The sequence below is a fragment of the Orycteropus afer genome, unplaced genomic scaffold, assembly GCF_000298275.1.
Source record: "Orycteropus afer afer isolate SDZICR_OR568_19922 unplaced genomic scaffold, OryAfe1.0 scaffold00013, whole genome shotgun sequence".
NCBI classification, from domain to species: Eukaryota; Metazoa; Chordata; class Mammalia; order Tubulidentata; family Orycteropodidae; genus Orycteropus; species Orycteropus afer.
Window position 1 is genome coordinate 5,288,698 of NW_006921600.1, and position 17,500 is coordinate 5,306,197.

Consider the following 17,500-nt stretch of genomic DNA (forward strand, 5'->3'; position numbering starts at 1 on the left):
CTGCTCCTCTGTCCAGGTTCCTGGCTTTTTATCCCCTTTCTCCTGCTCTTCCGGCCTGCTACTCTGGGCAGGCCTGAGTTGCCTCTCCTCACCTAATCCCTTCTGCTGACTGCTCTTATCTCTGGCCTCCTGGCTTTTAATCCCCTTTCTCCTGCTCTTCCCGCTTGCTACTTCGGGCATCCCTGAGTTGTCTCTCTTCACCTGTAACCCTGGGGCTGACAAATGTATAGATAAAGATATAGAAAATACATAATATTTTGTTAATAGTGTTTCCTTCATTATTAAAAAAAAAAAAAATTAAATAATGTGTTTGTTTATGTGTATTGCCTATGTGTTTTTTTTTTTTTTAAAGAAAAAATTCTGGAAGTTAAAACCACGAAATATGATTATTGGTGATTTTGCATCACTTTTTAAGATTTTCTGTTTTTCCATGCTATGAAGTATTCTTTTATAATCAGCATGATTATATAAATATAACATTTAAAAATGATACTGTGTTAGGCCTCTGATGTATCCTGCCATCTTATCTTCTTCATCATGACACCAGGAAGGGACAGCTGAAAATTTGAACTGGTAAAAAATTATTCTGTAAAGGAATTCCTTACTCCATCTAAAACCTTGCAGCTATCATTGGTTGCCTTCTTGGTTTCCTTTCAGGCGTCCTGCTGACACTGAAGAAGAATCCCTTTTGTTTGTCTGGTCAGAAGGAGTCCTTAAATTTACCGATACCTCACATACTCTGAAGCCTTTCACACTCTACGAATACCGGGTGAGAGCCCAGAACTCCAGGGACTCAGTGGACAGTCTGTGGTCATCAGTACAGACACTGGAAGCTCCACCTCAAGATCTGCCTGCTCCTTGGGCTCAAGCCACCAGTGCTCATTCAGTTCTGCTGAATTGGACGAAACCGGAATCTCCCAATGGCATTATTACCCAGTACCATGTGATCTACCAAGAGAGACCAGATGATCCAACATTTAATGTCTCTATCATGCATGCTTTCACAGTGATGGTAAGAATTTATATCATTTGGTTATTATGTTGAAATTCATCTTCTTGTCATTTTTCTTCACTTAGGGTTTAAATATATGAAAGATTTTCATAAGTGGATAGAAGCACTGTGGTTATATAGATATGTTACTGCACTGAATATAAGGAATATTAGAGACCATTTTGGAGACCACAAATAGTTTGTATTACCTCAAGAAAATAACTGAATTTTTCAGCTTGAATTCTGTGTTTGTTAAATAGGAGTAACTAAATGTGTCCCTCTATACTTCCATAGTGATACTGCCTCAAAAACCCAAGGAGGGGTTGCTGTGTGTCATATCCGACTCGATGGCAATGAGTTTTGAGTTTATACCATGTAGGGATGAAGTTTGGAAAAAATTAGACAAAATAGTTCAATTTTCCAACTATCACTGATCCTATGATATATACATATGGGAAAAGTCACATATACTATAACTTAGCGATGATTTTTCTAGGCTGGCCCCGCTGGCTGTTAACACAACTTACTTCAGTTCACCAGGTATCCTCTGAGCACTTCTTTTTGCTTGGTATGGCCGGATGTTCCATCAAAGATATAGTAGCAGAATCACTCCTGCCTTGGGAAGCTTTCTCTTTTATAATATCCCAGAGCTTAAAATTGTGCATCATAAAAATATTGTTGTTGTTGTTGTTTGCCATCGAGTTGGACCCTACTCATAGCGACCCTTCCTTGGGTTTCGGAGGCAGTATCACTACGGAAGTAGATTGCTCAACCTTCCTTCCAGGGAGTGGCTGGTGAGTTTGAACTGCCAGCCTTCTGGTTAGCAGTCAAGTGCCTTAAGCACTATGCTACCAGAGCTATTAGAGCAGTAATATGTTTCAACTTATAATGTTCACCATGCTGGATTCAGATTCCAAACTCCACCACATACTAGCTATAATCCACAATGAAAGAGAGAATAAAATTATATACCAAAATGTATTAGGCAAGAAACACTCTGAAGGGTCAGCAGGAAATCCTAATACTGAAGATTATTTTCAAAGTTCAAACTATATTTCTGTTTTTCAAGTTTAGGTAGCCCAATATACAGGAAGATTACAACATCTATCACAATATCTAAATAGTGGGCAAATTTCTTTTTAATAGGACTCCAAAAAAATCTTCTAAAGGAATAGTTTGACTTAAAAGAATGTTTTCTGCTATCCTTATAGTAAATTTTATTATATGATTGAAAAATAAGTAACATGTAAACAAAGGGATAATAATAAGAGAATTTCAAATTTAATTTATTTCAGAATTTATACTTTTATTGTTTGATATCTAATAATCTTTATGTATCACAGTCTTGCATATCACATCTTCTAAATCTTTTATTATAAACATTAGAAGCAATGTTGTTAAGTGCAAAAGGTCTTTTTCAGGTATATGAGATTCATAAGGAAACAAGTTACTTCTCACTATATCCTTGGAACTCATGTCCTAAACTTCAACAGTGAAAGCAGCATTTCTATGAAAATACTGAAGCAGTCTCGACAATACCTTCCTGCTTTAATTAATATATGTTTTTCTTGAAGGTGTCAGTATTACAATGACTAAACTTTGGATCTTTTAAAATATGGCTTTCAGTAATATGTAAGTCTAATTATTTAATCTCCCACATCATTTCTATTGGAATTCCCTTGTGAGATACCATATATGTCATCCCTGAATAACCAATTCCATTCTGCAACACAAGACTTAAAGAATCCAATGAACCCCTGAGTTCTATCTGCTAGACTCTATTTTTATCACCAAAAAAAAAAGTTCCAGAAAAAGAAGAAAGCCTATGGCCCTAAGCTTTAAGCTGCCCAGGGGCCCCTTCATATGGGGTCTGCCTCAATATAGCCTCCATTATGACTGTCTGGGAATTCTGCACTCTTTTACTGCAAGATTAATACTTGCAGTGCTAAATAGAATAGTCAGAATAATCAAGAAACAATAATATTTCTGCATCCCATTTTTTAATATGTATGTGTGTGCTGAAAGTGCCCTCACCCCAAAATCAGGATCTTTGGCCCTGAAAATCGTAAAATAAGACTTCACTGAGTCCATAGGGAAAAGTCCCAGTTGAGCTTTAGAAGCAATCAGGTATATCAACTACAAATCAGTCGGGATCAGTGGTCAGACATTCTGGTCGTTAAGCCAAGTTTCCAAGGTAACAGGTCATCATGACATCTTTGAAAGAGATCATCTAGAAAATACACTATTGTCTCTGAGCTTTATCTGTTGCTATATTCCCAAGACTGTGTTCAACCCTTTCTTATTAAAGATATATAAAAAAGGATGTTCTACTACTTATTTCCAATATTCTAAAGTCCTTGCCATCAGAGAAGAATGTTCCTTTTATCTTAGCCAAGTCCCCCTTCCCATAATTTAAGTCTGTCACTTTCCGTTCTGAACAACATAACCTCTATCTACTAGTTCAATGGGCCTACTAATTTAACATAACCTCTATCTACTAGTTCAATGAGCCTAGTTCAATGGGCCTTCAGGCTCAAGAAAAATTATTGATAACTCAATCCAATTTGGCAAATAGTCATTGAAGGCTATATTCAATACCTCAGTATTCAATACTACACTCAACTGTATTGTTGAAGTCAGTCAGGAGACTGGGCCATTGGGCAAAGTGGGAGACTACAGGCAAAGATTCAGGCACAGGGTATTGGTGCTGGACACTTGAGGTTTCTGAGTGCCTTTGGTTCTGCTGCTCATGTTTAGATGACTCCTGATTTAAATCATTCTTCAAGTGCCTTTCTGGCTTTATGTATTGTTTCTTTTATTCCTGAACCAGCTAAACATTTTTTACTGGCTCCCTCCCCTTTCTGTGTCTGCCCTAGGCAGTTTTTCAAGTTTTTGTTTCATTTTCTGCTTTGGCTGAAATTTCTCAGAGCAAAGGAACCACATTTGCCATTAATGAGGTCCATCCCCACAATTGAAGTGTTGCAATTCAATCCACAGGCTTGCGAGAGGTATCGCTAATGCCTCTCATTTAGTCTCTTGTTTATTGAGATTCCATCTCAGCAAGAGGGGCACCAATAACTTGCCCATAGTGGTGGTGCCATCATTAGCTGGTCCCAGTGTCCTCTCAGAATTGTTTACAGACAGGTGGATATTGCTGGGAGAGCCACATAAAACAGGTGCAATGGAGGCATGAATCCTGCTGGTGGTGGCAGTGGATGGAGAACTGGCAGTGGGGGCCCTCCGTAGGGGTGGGGAACATATGTGTTGGCAGGAGCAGCAGCAGCAGCAGAGGCAGCAGGAGAGGAGAAATGGAAAGAGTGTGGGTTTTAATGCCTCAACAGCTTTTCTCCCAACTTCATGAAAAGTTTCATCTTCATTTGTGTCTAAGTAGGTCCTCCCAAGGGGGCAGAAGAAGTATTTAGATTCTTAGGGTCTCCTTAGACCAACAGTCTTCACTGTTGTAAACAACCTTAAAGTGGAAGTCCTTAAACTCTCTTCCCAATTATATCCATGATAAATTGTGCAGTGTCAGGAGAGAAACTGTATTTAGCCTTCTTTGGCATGCAAGAGTTCCATGGTGGTATTTACAGGGAACACTCCTGGCGAGGTTGGCGTTACTGCTGCCACCATTCAGGGTTTGTTTGCTTCCTTTCATTGGCACCTGTGATAGCACTGGCAGAAAGAACTTGGGATTTAAAGGCAAAGGTGGTTTACCTGTTAGTGTGTGCTCTAAGTATATCCCTGCGTACCCCACAGGGTTACGAAACATCAAGCCCAGATCACACATTTGCCCAGTACCCTGAAAGATAGATGGTACTTCACTCTGTGTGCAGATTCAAGCATAAGGTACTGAGTGGGTAGGCAAATTGCATGGGTCACTAAAAATTGGCTTCCAATCTGGAAATAAAATCCATAATGACAAATTCTAGTTTCTAGATTCTAGTTATCAAATTCCCCTTCCCAAAGTCAAGAAGGAAGTATTTAAAATTCTTCATGTGGCTGTCTCAAATCTTGTTACCATTAAATAAATGTGTGGCAAAAGATAAAAAATTATATACTTCATAGTCACTACATTACAGAGAATTTATGAGTAATCAATGATTCATTTTTCATACCATTTTCATACTTATTAGGTACAATATAAAACATTTTTGCTCTTCACATTGATCTTGATCTTAAATTAGTTGTAGCTCTATTTGATATTTTTTAGATTTTTTTCCACAGATTTACTTATAAGATAACATAAATGTTCTGGGAGATATAGCTGTCTAAAGTGGCTCCTTTGGTGACTATCTTTTAACCTGATTTAACTTATTACCAAAGAAAATTTGGTAACTGTGTCAAAAATATGTCTAGGTAAATGTCACATGAATCAATGATTACTCATTGATATAATTCATTTGTTTATTGTAATGATGTATTTAGTTTGACATTAACTTTTCATTTACTAGCCTTGTTATCATTATGCCTTCTTTCCTCGGAAACCCAAGGAGGGGTTGCTATGAGTCGGATCTGGAACATAACCACAGCAACAACAACAACAGGTCTCTGGCACTTGAGTGCTAGCCAGAAAGCTGTCGGTTCAAATCCACCAGCCACTCCTTGGAAGGAGGGTAGGGCAATCTATTTCTGTAGTGATACCACCTCAGAAACCCAAGGAGGGGTCGCTATGAGTCGGGTCCAACTCAATGACACATAACAACAACAACACAGGTCACAAATATGCATTGGTGATCTACTTTTTCACTTGATTTGGGGGGGTTATATAAGTCTTCTTGACCATCATATAACTATTTCTTTGAAATAATTTAATTTTTCTGTAACAAATCTCTTTAAAAAATCTTCATCTGGACTCCCTTGAACACCCATGGTAATATCTAGGACAGATGCAGTGGTTTTACAGGTACTTTCAATAGTGAGAACTAGTCCAATGTTAGTAATAAAGAATATTTTCAGGTCATAAAAATAAAAGTCTAGTCTCATTCAAAGGTTGTCTTGATCTAGAGATCTGCAGTAGAGCAAAAAGAGCATGGTCATTTTCTTCACTCTTCCTCAGTTTCCTCCTTTTCACCTCTTGCTGATTCCCCCAGATCATGACAGGAAAGAGGCTTAGATAAAAAGAGGCAGAGTCCTAACAATCAATATGGTACCAATCAGTCAGCCGATGCCCTCTGTTGGACAGGTGCCTCATGGAATTTTCATTGTGAAGAGATATTCCCATAGGAAATCCCGTGCTTTTCAGTTCCCTGATGCAGGCAATACACTCTCTGGCTAATTTCTTGCACCTCTAACTTTTCCTGCCCTGAAAGCTGAACCAGAACTATTTTACTATTTTACTTCTGGAGTTCTCCATCCAAAGAAAGCACCAATTTCAGGTCATATGACCTGAAATATAAAATAGACAACATCTTAGAAAGACCAGTCAGATCAAGACCAGGGGCCAACTGTGGAACAAACCATCAATTACTCACATGCAAGTTCAGTTCGAAGCTGAAGAAAATTAAAACCAGTCCACGAGAACCAAAGTGTAATCTTGAGTATATCTTGAGTATATCTGACTTTAGAGACCATCTCAAGAAGTCTTAGTGCATTGAACACTAATGACTGAAGAAGAGAGGAGTTGTACAAGGATATCATACATGAAGAAATCATAAGCTCACTAAAATGACAGGAAAGAAAGAAAAGACAAAATGTATGTAAGAAAAGACTTTGAAACTTGATCTTGATAATAGAGTAGCTAAAGCAAATGGAAGAAATGACAGGGTTGAACAGAATAGTCCAAAGTTTAACTCAAGAAGATAAAGCAAAGTATTATAATGAAAGATGCAAAGACCTAGACATATAACAAAAGAAGAAATTGAACAGATCATAAAAAAATCTAAAAAAACCTCCTAGTCAAGACATCTTCACTGGCAATTTCTTTTCAGAAAGCAGCTGACCCCAAACTATTCCAGAATATAGAAAACGAGGGAATACTCCCGAATTCATTCTATGATGTGAGCATAAAAAATTCTAAGTAAAATTCTAGCCAATAGAATCCAATGATATATCAAAAAAAAAAAAAAAAAAAAGATACACCATGACCAAGTGGGATTCAAACCAGGTTTGCAAGGATGATAACATTAGAAAACCAATCCATGGGATCCACCACATAAATAAAACAAAGGAAAATAATCATATGATAATATCAATCAATGCAGAATACATATTTGACAAAATCCAATACCTATTCCTGATAAAAATGTTCAATGAAATAGGAATTGAAGGGAAATCGCTCAATATAATTAAAGGCATATAAACAAGACTAATGGCCAGCATTAGTCTCAATGGAGAAATACTGAAAACATTTTCCTTATAAATGGGAACCAGAAAAGGGTGCTCTTGATCACCACTCCTATTTAATATTGCATCAGACGTCCTAGAGAGAGCAATAATGCAAGAAAGGGAAATAAAACCCTTCCAAATTGTCAGAGAAGAAATAACACTATCTCGATTTTCAGATAATATGATCCTTTACTTAGAAAATCCCATATATTCATCAAGAAAACTACTGGAACTAATTGAAAGATTTGGCAAAGTGGCAGGGTACAAGATCAACATACACAAATCAGTCAGACTTCTTCACACTAACAAAAGGAACTCCGAAAAGGCAATCATGAAAACAACACCATTTACAACAGCCACTGAAAAGAGGAAATAATTAGGAATAAATCTAACCAGAGATAGGAAAAAACTATACAAAGAAAACTAAAAAACACTACAAGAAACCAAGAGACCTACATAAATGGAAGAATATACCGTGCTCATAGATAGTAAGAATTAACACTGTAAAAAATGACAGTACTACCCAAAACAATCTACAGACATAATGCACTCCCAATCCAGATTCCATCAACTTTCATTAAAGAAATGGAAGCACTAATCACTAACTTTATATAGAAAGGAAAGATAAGCAAAGCACTACTAAGGAAAGAACTAAGTAGGAGCCCTCTCATTTCCTGATCTCAAAACCTACTTACACAGCCATGGTAGTCAAAGCAGCCTGGCACTGATCCAATGACAGATACAGAGACCAATGAAAAAGAATGGAGAAACAAGAAGTAAATCCATCCTCCCACGGACAGCTGACCTTTCACAAGGGGCAAAAACCCATTAAATGGGGAAGAGATAATCTCTTTGACAAATGGTGCTGGCAAAACTAAATATTCATTTGCAGAAAAATGAAACAGGATCTATATCTCACAGTATATACAAAAACTAACTCAAATGGATCAAAGACCCAAGTGTTAAAGCTAAAATTATCAAAGAAAAAATAGGGACAAACTTAGAGGCATTAATATATCGCATAAATACACTATCAAACACACCTAAAAATGCACAAACAGCAGAAGACAAACTAGATGACTAGGACTCCTGAAAATTAAACATTTATGTGCATCAAAAAGACTTCACCAAAATTGTAAAAAGAGAATCCAAAGGCTGGGAAAACAATTTTTGGCAATGACCTATCAGACAAGAGACTAATCTCTAAAATTTATAGAAAACTTCAACACCTCAACAACAAAAAGATGAATTAAAAAATGGGAGAGCACATGAACAGACACTTCACCAAAGAAGACATTCTGGTGACCAACAAACACATGGGAAAATGCTCAGAGTCATTAGCTATTTGTTGTCGGTAGGTGCCATTGAGTTGACACTACCTCATAGTTAGCCAATGTACAACAGAAAGAAACATTACCCAGTCGTGGATCATCTTCACAATTTTTGTTATACTTGAGCCCATCATTGCAGCCACTGTGTCAATGCATCTCACTGAGGGTCTTCCCCTTTGTTGCTGACCTTGCCCTTTACCAACCATGATATCCTTCACCAGGGAATGGTCCTTTCTGACAAAATGACCAAAGTAGGTGACCAAGGAGCATTCCAGCTAAACTTCTTCCAGGACAGATTTGTTCTTCTAGCAGTCCATGGTTCAAATATATATGTATATGTACATATATTTGACAAATGATATTTCTGCATATGTATTTTTATATACTGAAAATATATCCATGAATATAGTAGAGCATACAGCAGAAAAAGTTATGAAAACTTTTTAGCCATAACCAAACACCTTCAGGGAGCAAGTCAATGAGCCTCATGCACCATAGTCTTGAAGGACATCAAAATCAATTGATACAACATAGCCACAAAGAAAATGTTTTACATCTTACTTTGGTGAGTGGTCGCTGAGGTATTAAAAGCTTGTGAGTGGCCGTCTAAGATGCCACTATTTGTCTCCCCCCATCACTGTCTGAAGCAAAGAAGATGGAAGGAGTAATAGACCATGGAAACCTCAGCTTCCACTACCCTGAAACCAGAACTAGATGGAACTACAACTACCAACCACTCTGAAATGGATCACATTCGGTGATTCTGGATAAAGTGGGAAAAATGTGGAAGAAAACTCAAAATAATAATTTAAAAAATTCAGGCTCTCTGGTCAGATAGAGATGGATCAAACCCCAGAAACTATGGCTGTTAGTGACCCTTCAAGACCAGAACTGACTCAACCCTTCAGCTCAACTTTCAGCCAAACAATAGACAGGTCTATAAGGTGAACAGTAACACTAGGAAAGTATGCACTCCTTAGAACAATCAACGAGCTGAGATCAAAAGGGCAGCATTTGCTGAAGGACAAAGTTCAAAAGGCAAAAGAGATAGAAAAGAAGATGAAATGGAAATAGGAAATACAGGGAGGCAGTAGGATGAATGATGTTACATTGTAGGGATTGCAATCAATGACATGAAACAAAATGTGTATGAATTGTTGAATGGAAAACTGATTTGCTTTGTAAATCTTCACCCAAATCACAATAACAAGTGGAGAAAAAAAAAAAAAAAGCAGCATTTCTCAAACTGAAACAACTTAGGGAAAAATTCAAGCCTCCAATTGCAGTATTGAAGGATCCTATGGGCAAAATGGGAGCTCTGATGGCATAATACCTAAGGCATTTGACTGCTAACCAGAAGGCTTGCACTTCAAACCCACCAGCCACTCCTCAGAAGGAAGGTTCGGCAATCTACTTCCATAGTGATAAGACTTCAGAAACCCAGGAGGGTAACTATGAGTCGGACCCAACTCGATAGCAGTGAGTTTGGTTGGCTTTTTTTTTTTTTTTTTTTGCTATGGGCAAAATATGAAACAACACAGAAGGCATCAAGGAAAGATGGAAGGAATACACAGTCACTGTGCCAATAAGAATTGGTTGACATTAAACTATTTCAGGAGGTAGCATATGACTAAGAACTGATAGTATTGAAGGAAGAAGTACAAGTTGCACTGCAGGCACTGGTGAAAAATGAGGTTCTAGGAATGGGTGAAATACTAATTGAGATGTTTCAACAAATGGCTGCAACACTGGAAGTGCCCATTCTTCTATGCCAAGAAATTTGAAAGACACCTACCTGGCCAATCAACTGGAAGAGATCCATATCAGTGCCCACTCCAAAGAAAGTAATCCAAGAGAATGAGGAAATTATTGAGCAAGATAATTAATATCATGCACAAGTAAATTTTGCTGAAGGTAAAACAAAAACAATTGCAGTAGTACATCAACAGGGAACTGCCAGAAATTCAAGCCAGATTCAGAAGAAGACTTGGAATGAGAGATATCAATACTGATGTCAGATGGATCTTGGCTGAAAGCAGAGAATACTAGAAAGATGTTTACCTGTGCTTTATTGATTATGCAACAGCATTTGACTGTGTGGATCATAACACATTATGGATAACATTACAAAGAATGGAAATTCCAGAACACTTAATTGTGCTCATGCAGAACCCATATATAGACCAAGAGGCAGTCATTAGAACAGAATGATGGGATACTGCATGGTTTAAAATCAGGAAAGGTGTGTGTTAGGGTTGTATCCGTTCACAATACTTATTCACTCTGTATGCTAAGAAAATAATCTAAGAAGGTGGACTATATGAAGAAGAATGTGGCACCAGGATTAGAGAAAGACTCATTAACAATCTGTGATAAGCAGATGATACAACTTTGCTTGCTGAAAGTGAAGATGACTTGCAGCACTTACTGATGAAGATTAAAGACTACAGTCTTCAGTATGGATTGCAGTTCAACATAAAGAAGACAAAAATCCTCACAACTGAACCAATTAAGCAACATCGTAATAAATCCATGACATGACAAGCTGTCAAGGATTTCATTTTACTTGGATCCTCAATCAATGCCCGTGGAAGCAGTAGTCAGGAAGTTAAATGGTGTATCGCATTGGGCATCTCTACTGCAAAAGATCTCTTTAAAGTGTTATAAATCGAAGATGTGACTTTGAGGACTAAGGTGTGCCTAATCCAAGCCATGGTATTTTCAATGGCCTTGTACACATATGGGAGCTGGATAATGAATAAGGAAAACTGAAGAAGAGTTGATGCATTTGACTTTGAATTGTGCTTGCAAAGAATATTAAATATACCATGAACTGCCAGAAGAACAAAGAAATTGTCTTGGAAGGAGTACAATGAGAATGATCCTTAGAAACAAGAATGTAGAGATTTTTGTCTTTTGTACTTTGGATGTGTTATCTGGGAGAACTAGTTCTTGGAGAGGAACATCATGCTTGGTAGAGGGTCAGCAAAAAAGAGGAAGGCTCTCAGTGAGATGGATTGACACAATGGCTGCAACAATGGGCTGAAAGGTAGCAGTGATTATGAGGATGGCACAAGACAGGATAGTGTTTCACTCTGTTCTACATAGAGTCACTATGAGTCAGAACAGACTAAATGACACATAACAACATCACCTTGACCATACTCTTATTTCTTCTTTGACATTCACTTGTTGTTGTTGTTGTTATGTGCTGTCGAGTCGGACCCGACTCATAGCGACCCCTCCTTGAGTTTCCAAGGCAGTTATCACTACATAAGTAGATTGACCCATCTTTCTTCCGAGGAGTGGCTGATGGGTTTGAACCGCCAGCCTTCTGGTTAGCAGTCAAGTGCCTAAGGCACTACACTACCAGAGCTCCCAGACAGACTCTAGAGAACACTAAATATAAACTAAGCCAGAGACTGAAATATTAGCAAGAATGACTGACAATATAAAATAAAGAACTAATCAAAAGTAGCAACACTTCTACTTTTTTTTAATCTATGAAGATTATATACTTTTTTTTTAAATTGTGCTTTGGGTGCAAATTTACAGAGCAGAATTTATTTTACATTCAACAATTCATGTACATTTGATTTCACACCCCAATTACATTCACCAGACCTGGGGAAAGCTTGTTCCATGAAATAGTGAAAGTGCAGCTTGCCCAGTACTATCTTCTCTACTGGATCTAACATGCTGTGTGAAATCAAGCAAGCCTCTCAACTTCAGAATTCATTGAGTAAGAAGCAGGTATCAATTTCTGTGTTAAGCCATGATCCTAAATTCCTGTGATCCTATGAGGATCTCAGAAGACCCCTGTGGTATTTCAGTTGTGTGTCAATTTGGCTGGGCCTGCTTTTGAGTGGCTGGGAAGCTGGATGTAATTATTCCCCATGGTGAGGCTGGCAATCAACTTCATGGTGGAATCTGCAGTGAATAGCTGCCTTAGGGATGTGGTGTGCTTCCAGTATATAAGAAGCATTGAGAATGGTCTCTTAGTTTTTTGCATGCTTGGATCCTACATTTGGCTGACTCATCAATGAGTGGCCTGCCATGTTGTCTACTAATTTTGGGACTGTCTCTACACTTGAACTAGTGGCCTGCCATGTTGTTTGATAATCTGGGAACTGTGCCATTTTACTTGTTGACCTTGGGTTTGTCAGCCTCAGCATCCAACAGCTTCCTGAGCTTAAGAGAAGCTTCTAGTTTCAGTGGACCAGAAGCAAGAGGCAGAGATGAAGCCCAAGGTCCAGGGCCCTTCACTCAGCCCCTAGAGCTTGGCATTTTGAACTTGGACTTCTAGCTTCCTAAACTGTAAAAGAGTAAATCCCTTTTGTTAAAGCCACCCACTTATGTATTTTCTGTTAGAGCAACACTAGAGGTAACAAAAACAACCCCTGCCCAACCTAGTACTAGCACCAAGATTGTCCTATGAATTTCTTCAAATCAGCAGAAAGCTTCCTACAATGAGTAGAATGCTCATCTCATATTTCTTACAAATGCCTTCAATTTCTTCAAGTGGTTCTCTTGAATATCCCTCATATGGCTTGGGAGATGAGCGTGGAGGACACCCTATATTTCCCCCTAAGAGGGAAGGAAACAGCCAAAGCTCTCACTTTTCCTCTGCATTCCCTTGTTTAACTCCCTTTTCATGAACTTAGATCTCTCCTAAAGGTTGTTGGAGGAGATTGGGGTTTGCAGATTTTAAGACTTTTTCTGCCTTTTTCTTCTAAATACTTCAAGGATATGTCTAGCAGTTTCAGAAGATTTACGTATTACCTACTTTTCCAAGCTTCAAAGCTTGATTCATTACTCCTGTACACAATCCCATTTCCCATTCTGTTACATAACGAAATGGCTCATTATCTTTCCAGTTATGCAAGCCAAGCCACCCTTGATTCCTCCCTCTTTCTTACTTCTATATCCAGTCCTTCACTAAATCCTATAGATTCTACTTCCAAAATATATCTTGATTCTTTCCATTTAAAGACCGCATTATGATTTCACACATGTTCTGGAATGATAATGCTCCTACATTTCAAATGGATCAACCCTCCTTATTGATAGTGAAGTCTGAACCAAAATGTTACTTACCTCACAAGGACTCCACAACGGCTAAATAAACAAATGTATATGCAAAACACTTTAGACACTGTATCTGTCAATATGAATAGACAGTAAAACCTTAGAGATCCTACTGTTGAGGATAACAGAGGCTTATGTAAATTGGTTTGTATCAATTAGCAAATTTAGATAAAGTTTTGGTTTGTATAAGGCAACTGTACTAATTTGATCATAAATGTCCCTTACCTTGCAATAAAATTCTGAGCTTGCATAAGTAAACGTTTTCAGATATCATACTGGCCATTTCCAGGTCATTTCCCAAGTATTAGATTAGGTTCTATTTCCCTTCTAGGTCCCTTAGAATAAGACCACAGTTTTTACCTCCCTTAGGTTTAGAATTGACCCATCTCCATCCCATCCATATACATACACAACCATAATATCTCACATCTGCCATCTAAGAACTCTCCTCAAGCTCTTTCTACTCTCTAAATCTCTATGAACCTATCACAGCCTGGACAGGGGTCATAGATCAGCAGACCATGAGTTTTTTGGTAACTCACACACACAGCTTCCCAAATCACAAAAACAGATTCTGCCAAATTGTGATCTACCTACTTCAAAGAGCAGATCATCAGTATATAAAAGGCTGCTGGATACTCTTTGACCTTTGAGTCAAGTATATTAATTTTTGGCCTTTAAATGAATTATGAGGAAACTCTATTTGGACACCCCAAAAATCTCACAGAGCCTTGTTAGAAACATATATGAAAGTAAATGAACTAGTCTATATGATAACAAGGCCAGGCCATAAATTCAGAATATATGCCATTTAGCAGTGACAGCAAGCTGTAAATGGCAATAGAGGGCAGAAGTTAATTGAACTACTGTGCTCTTGTAACAAGTAGAAAGCAGCCACTACCTCAGACAAGATGGCTGCCCCTGAATTACCCTATTACAGCCTTAGCTCTGCAAGGGCTTATGGGTTAGGGGAAAATCATACACAGATGACCAATTTTTTTATGGTTCACAGCCGATCAAAGTGAAATTCAGCAGCTGTTCAGGACAAGTGACCACTGTAACGGCTGTAATATAACCCACTAAATAGAGAGGGAATTGCATTAGAGCAAGAGGTTAGCTGTGATTATCGGCAGGTGAGTGCTTTATTGAAGTTGAAAGACCATTAACATTGATAGAGTAATTATTTCAACTTGAAAGTAATTACCTTGATGGGTGATAACTTCTCTAGTGTTCCCAGATTTGATTGGGCCAAACAATTGTGAGCTCCTGAAGCCTAGAAAAATATTACAACAATACTGTGATTTTTAAATTACTGAAACCACTGTTGGAATATTTTAATTATGCCAAACAGTGAAAAGATTTTACCTTACACAAGCTAGTGACCTCTCATGTAGAAACAGACATTTGCTTTTTAATCCAAATGCAATGACCCACACCCACCACCTGTGAATACATTATGTGATAGGTTTGCAAATGAATCTTCTTATCTTGATATAACTTTTAAGGTGAAAAATCTTGTTAGTGGGTATTACTCAACTGGAATTGGGATGTTATTGATCATATCTAGGAACTGGGAGGCCCCAGCATAGTAACCATCTTCTCTCCTTGTCTCAGAGGACTTAAGTTTATATAAATTAAATATTTTGGTAATAGTGTCACACAGATTGAAATTTCTGGATGCCATGCATTGTGAATCCCAAATTTCAGATTTTAGTTAGTTATATAATTCAGCTGTTTAAATAGGTTTCTTGTCCAATGTTATACAGCTCAAGTTAAACACTCCATGATCAGGATGTTTTTGGTTTATCCACACCAGACATCAGCAAACAAAATAAAAACCTGGGCTACTGCTTCTCTAAAAACTCATGCAAATATGAAAAAAAATTAGAGTTAATAGCAATTGAGGATCAAGACATAAAAAATCTTGTTCGGGTGACTAAGACCAAGAAATATTGCAGGGCTCTTCATTACTTATTTATCACAATGATTCTCTTTTGGGAATTGTCTGTTACTTGGTGCTGTTGTAACAAACATACCACAAATGGGTAGTTGTAAAGAACAGAAATTTCTTTTCTCACAGTTTTGGGGACTAAAAGTCCAAATCAAGGTCTTGACCATGTTGATTTCTTCCTTTTAGGTAGTTGCTTGGTTTCTTGGCTTATAGACAAACCTCACATAGCACCTGTCCTTGCCTCCCTCCTTCCTGTCTGTGTGTATCTGTGTCTAATCTGCTCATTTGAAACTCAGAACTGATTATATTTAGAACCCACCCTACTCTGGTATTTCTAATTAATATGACAGAGAAAATCCTATCTCCAAACAGGATTACATCCACAGGTGTAGAAGTTAGGATCCCCACACATATGTTGGGGGCACACAATTCAATCCATAACAAGACTCTACTGCATTCAGAAGCTACAAGAGCTATAACCAAAGAGGAAATAGTCTCTTTTCTCTAGGACTCATGTCATGTTTGGAGCAGAATAAGGAGACACTAATTAAAATTAAAATTTAATAATTTTAAAAAGTAAGAAGTTCATCATATATAGCCATCAACTGAATTTTCATATTCAAAGAATGTAGGAGGATCCTAACTCATGCCCCTGATCCAAGCCTAGCACTCATCCTACATACCCACAAACAACTGGCAGAACAAACACAGACATCATGATTCTTAGTCATGCTGTCAGAAAAGATGAATGTGACATCACCTTAAAGTTCCTGGATGATTCCATAGACTTTTCTATCATCTTGGCAGGGTTTGATCAGATGATCTGCCAGTGAATGACTATCTTTATAGCAGCAATTCCCAAGATTTTTTTTCTAAGCAAAATCTCAGACACTCATAAGGGCAAAACAGGTTTCCACCTGTTGTCAAAGAGCCAATAAGGAATGTTTCACCAAGCAGTTAATGAGTTTCCTCCATTTCCCTATCTCTGCCCTGAATTCTTCTCCATATACAAAGTCATTGGGTCTCTCTTTCAGAACAAACCAAAGTACAGAAATCCCCTACAAGCCAAAAGAGATTTGCTAACCAAAAAGTGAAATGACTGCCTCAAATGTGATGAAAAAGCTGAAGTTTAAAATGAAACCATTGGGAAAATGATAAGAACTTATTAATTGAATTGTAAATCTCGCCATTAAGTCAGTCAAACAGTTGAGAAATCTGACCAACTGACAACATGTCAGAGTTCTTACCATAGCGGGTTCCCCATGTGTCATATACGGCTGGGCTACAGATTGTATTAAGAAGCCCCTCAGGTCCTCTGAATTTAAAATAAGTGCAATAACTCATTTTTAAACATTTTATATGATACTTGGATTATTAAATATTCACATTACAAAATCAGAGTGTTTTAATCCATTCAGAAGGTGCGTTGTCTAACTCTGAAAGATAATGTCCATGTCTAGCTAGTAAAATTACAATATATTTTTAACGGATGTAAATGTTACTTTTTGACAAGACACAAGTAATGAATTTTATCATATAAGTTCCTATTGGGTGATTACAATACAGAGTTTTATTTTTGCTAAAGCAATTACTAATGTCATGGTTGGATACCTGTGCCCATTAGTGGCTGGTTTTGTGTTTTTTTTAGGATGGTTATTGATCTCTTGCTGAGCTGGGATTCAGGTTTTATGCCAGATAGCTTGATTAATGGGTTGGTTTCTATAAGTGGACTGAATGGGGATAGAAAGCAGGGGCAGCCTGCTCTGCCAACCCCAAATCCGTCAAGACGCATAGCTCATTATGAAACAGTTATCA

General features: G+C 37.7%; 1 protein-coding gene across 1 annotated transcript in view; it reads left to right on the plus strand.

Annotated features, from left to right (window-relative positions):
* Positions 1-17,500, plus strand: part of USH2A (usherin) — a 1,482,371-nt gene that overhangs the window by 1,328,357 nt on the left and 136,514 nt on the right. The window contains exon 60 of the mRNA XM_007952540.1: positions 658-1,012. Coding sequence (XP_007950731.1) covers positions 658-1,012 — 355 coding nt within the window. The remainder of the gene's footprint in view (positions 1-657; positions 1,013-17,500) is intronic.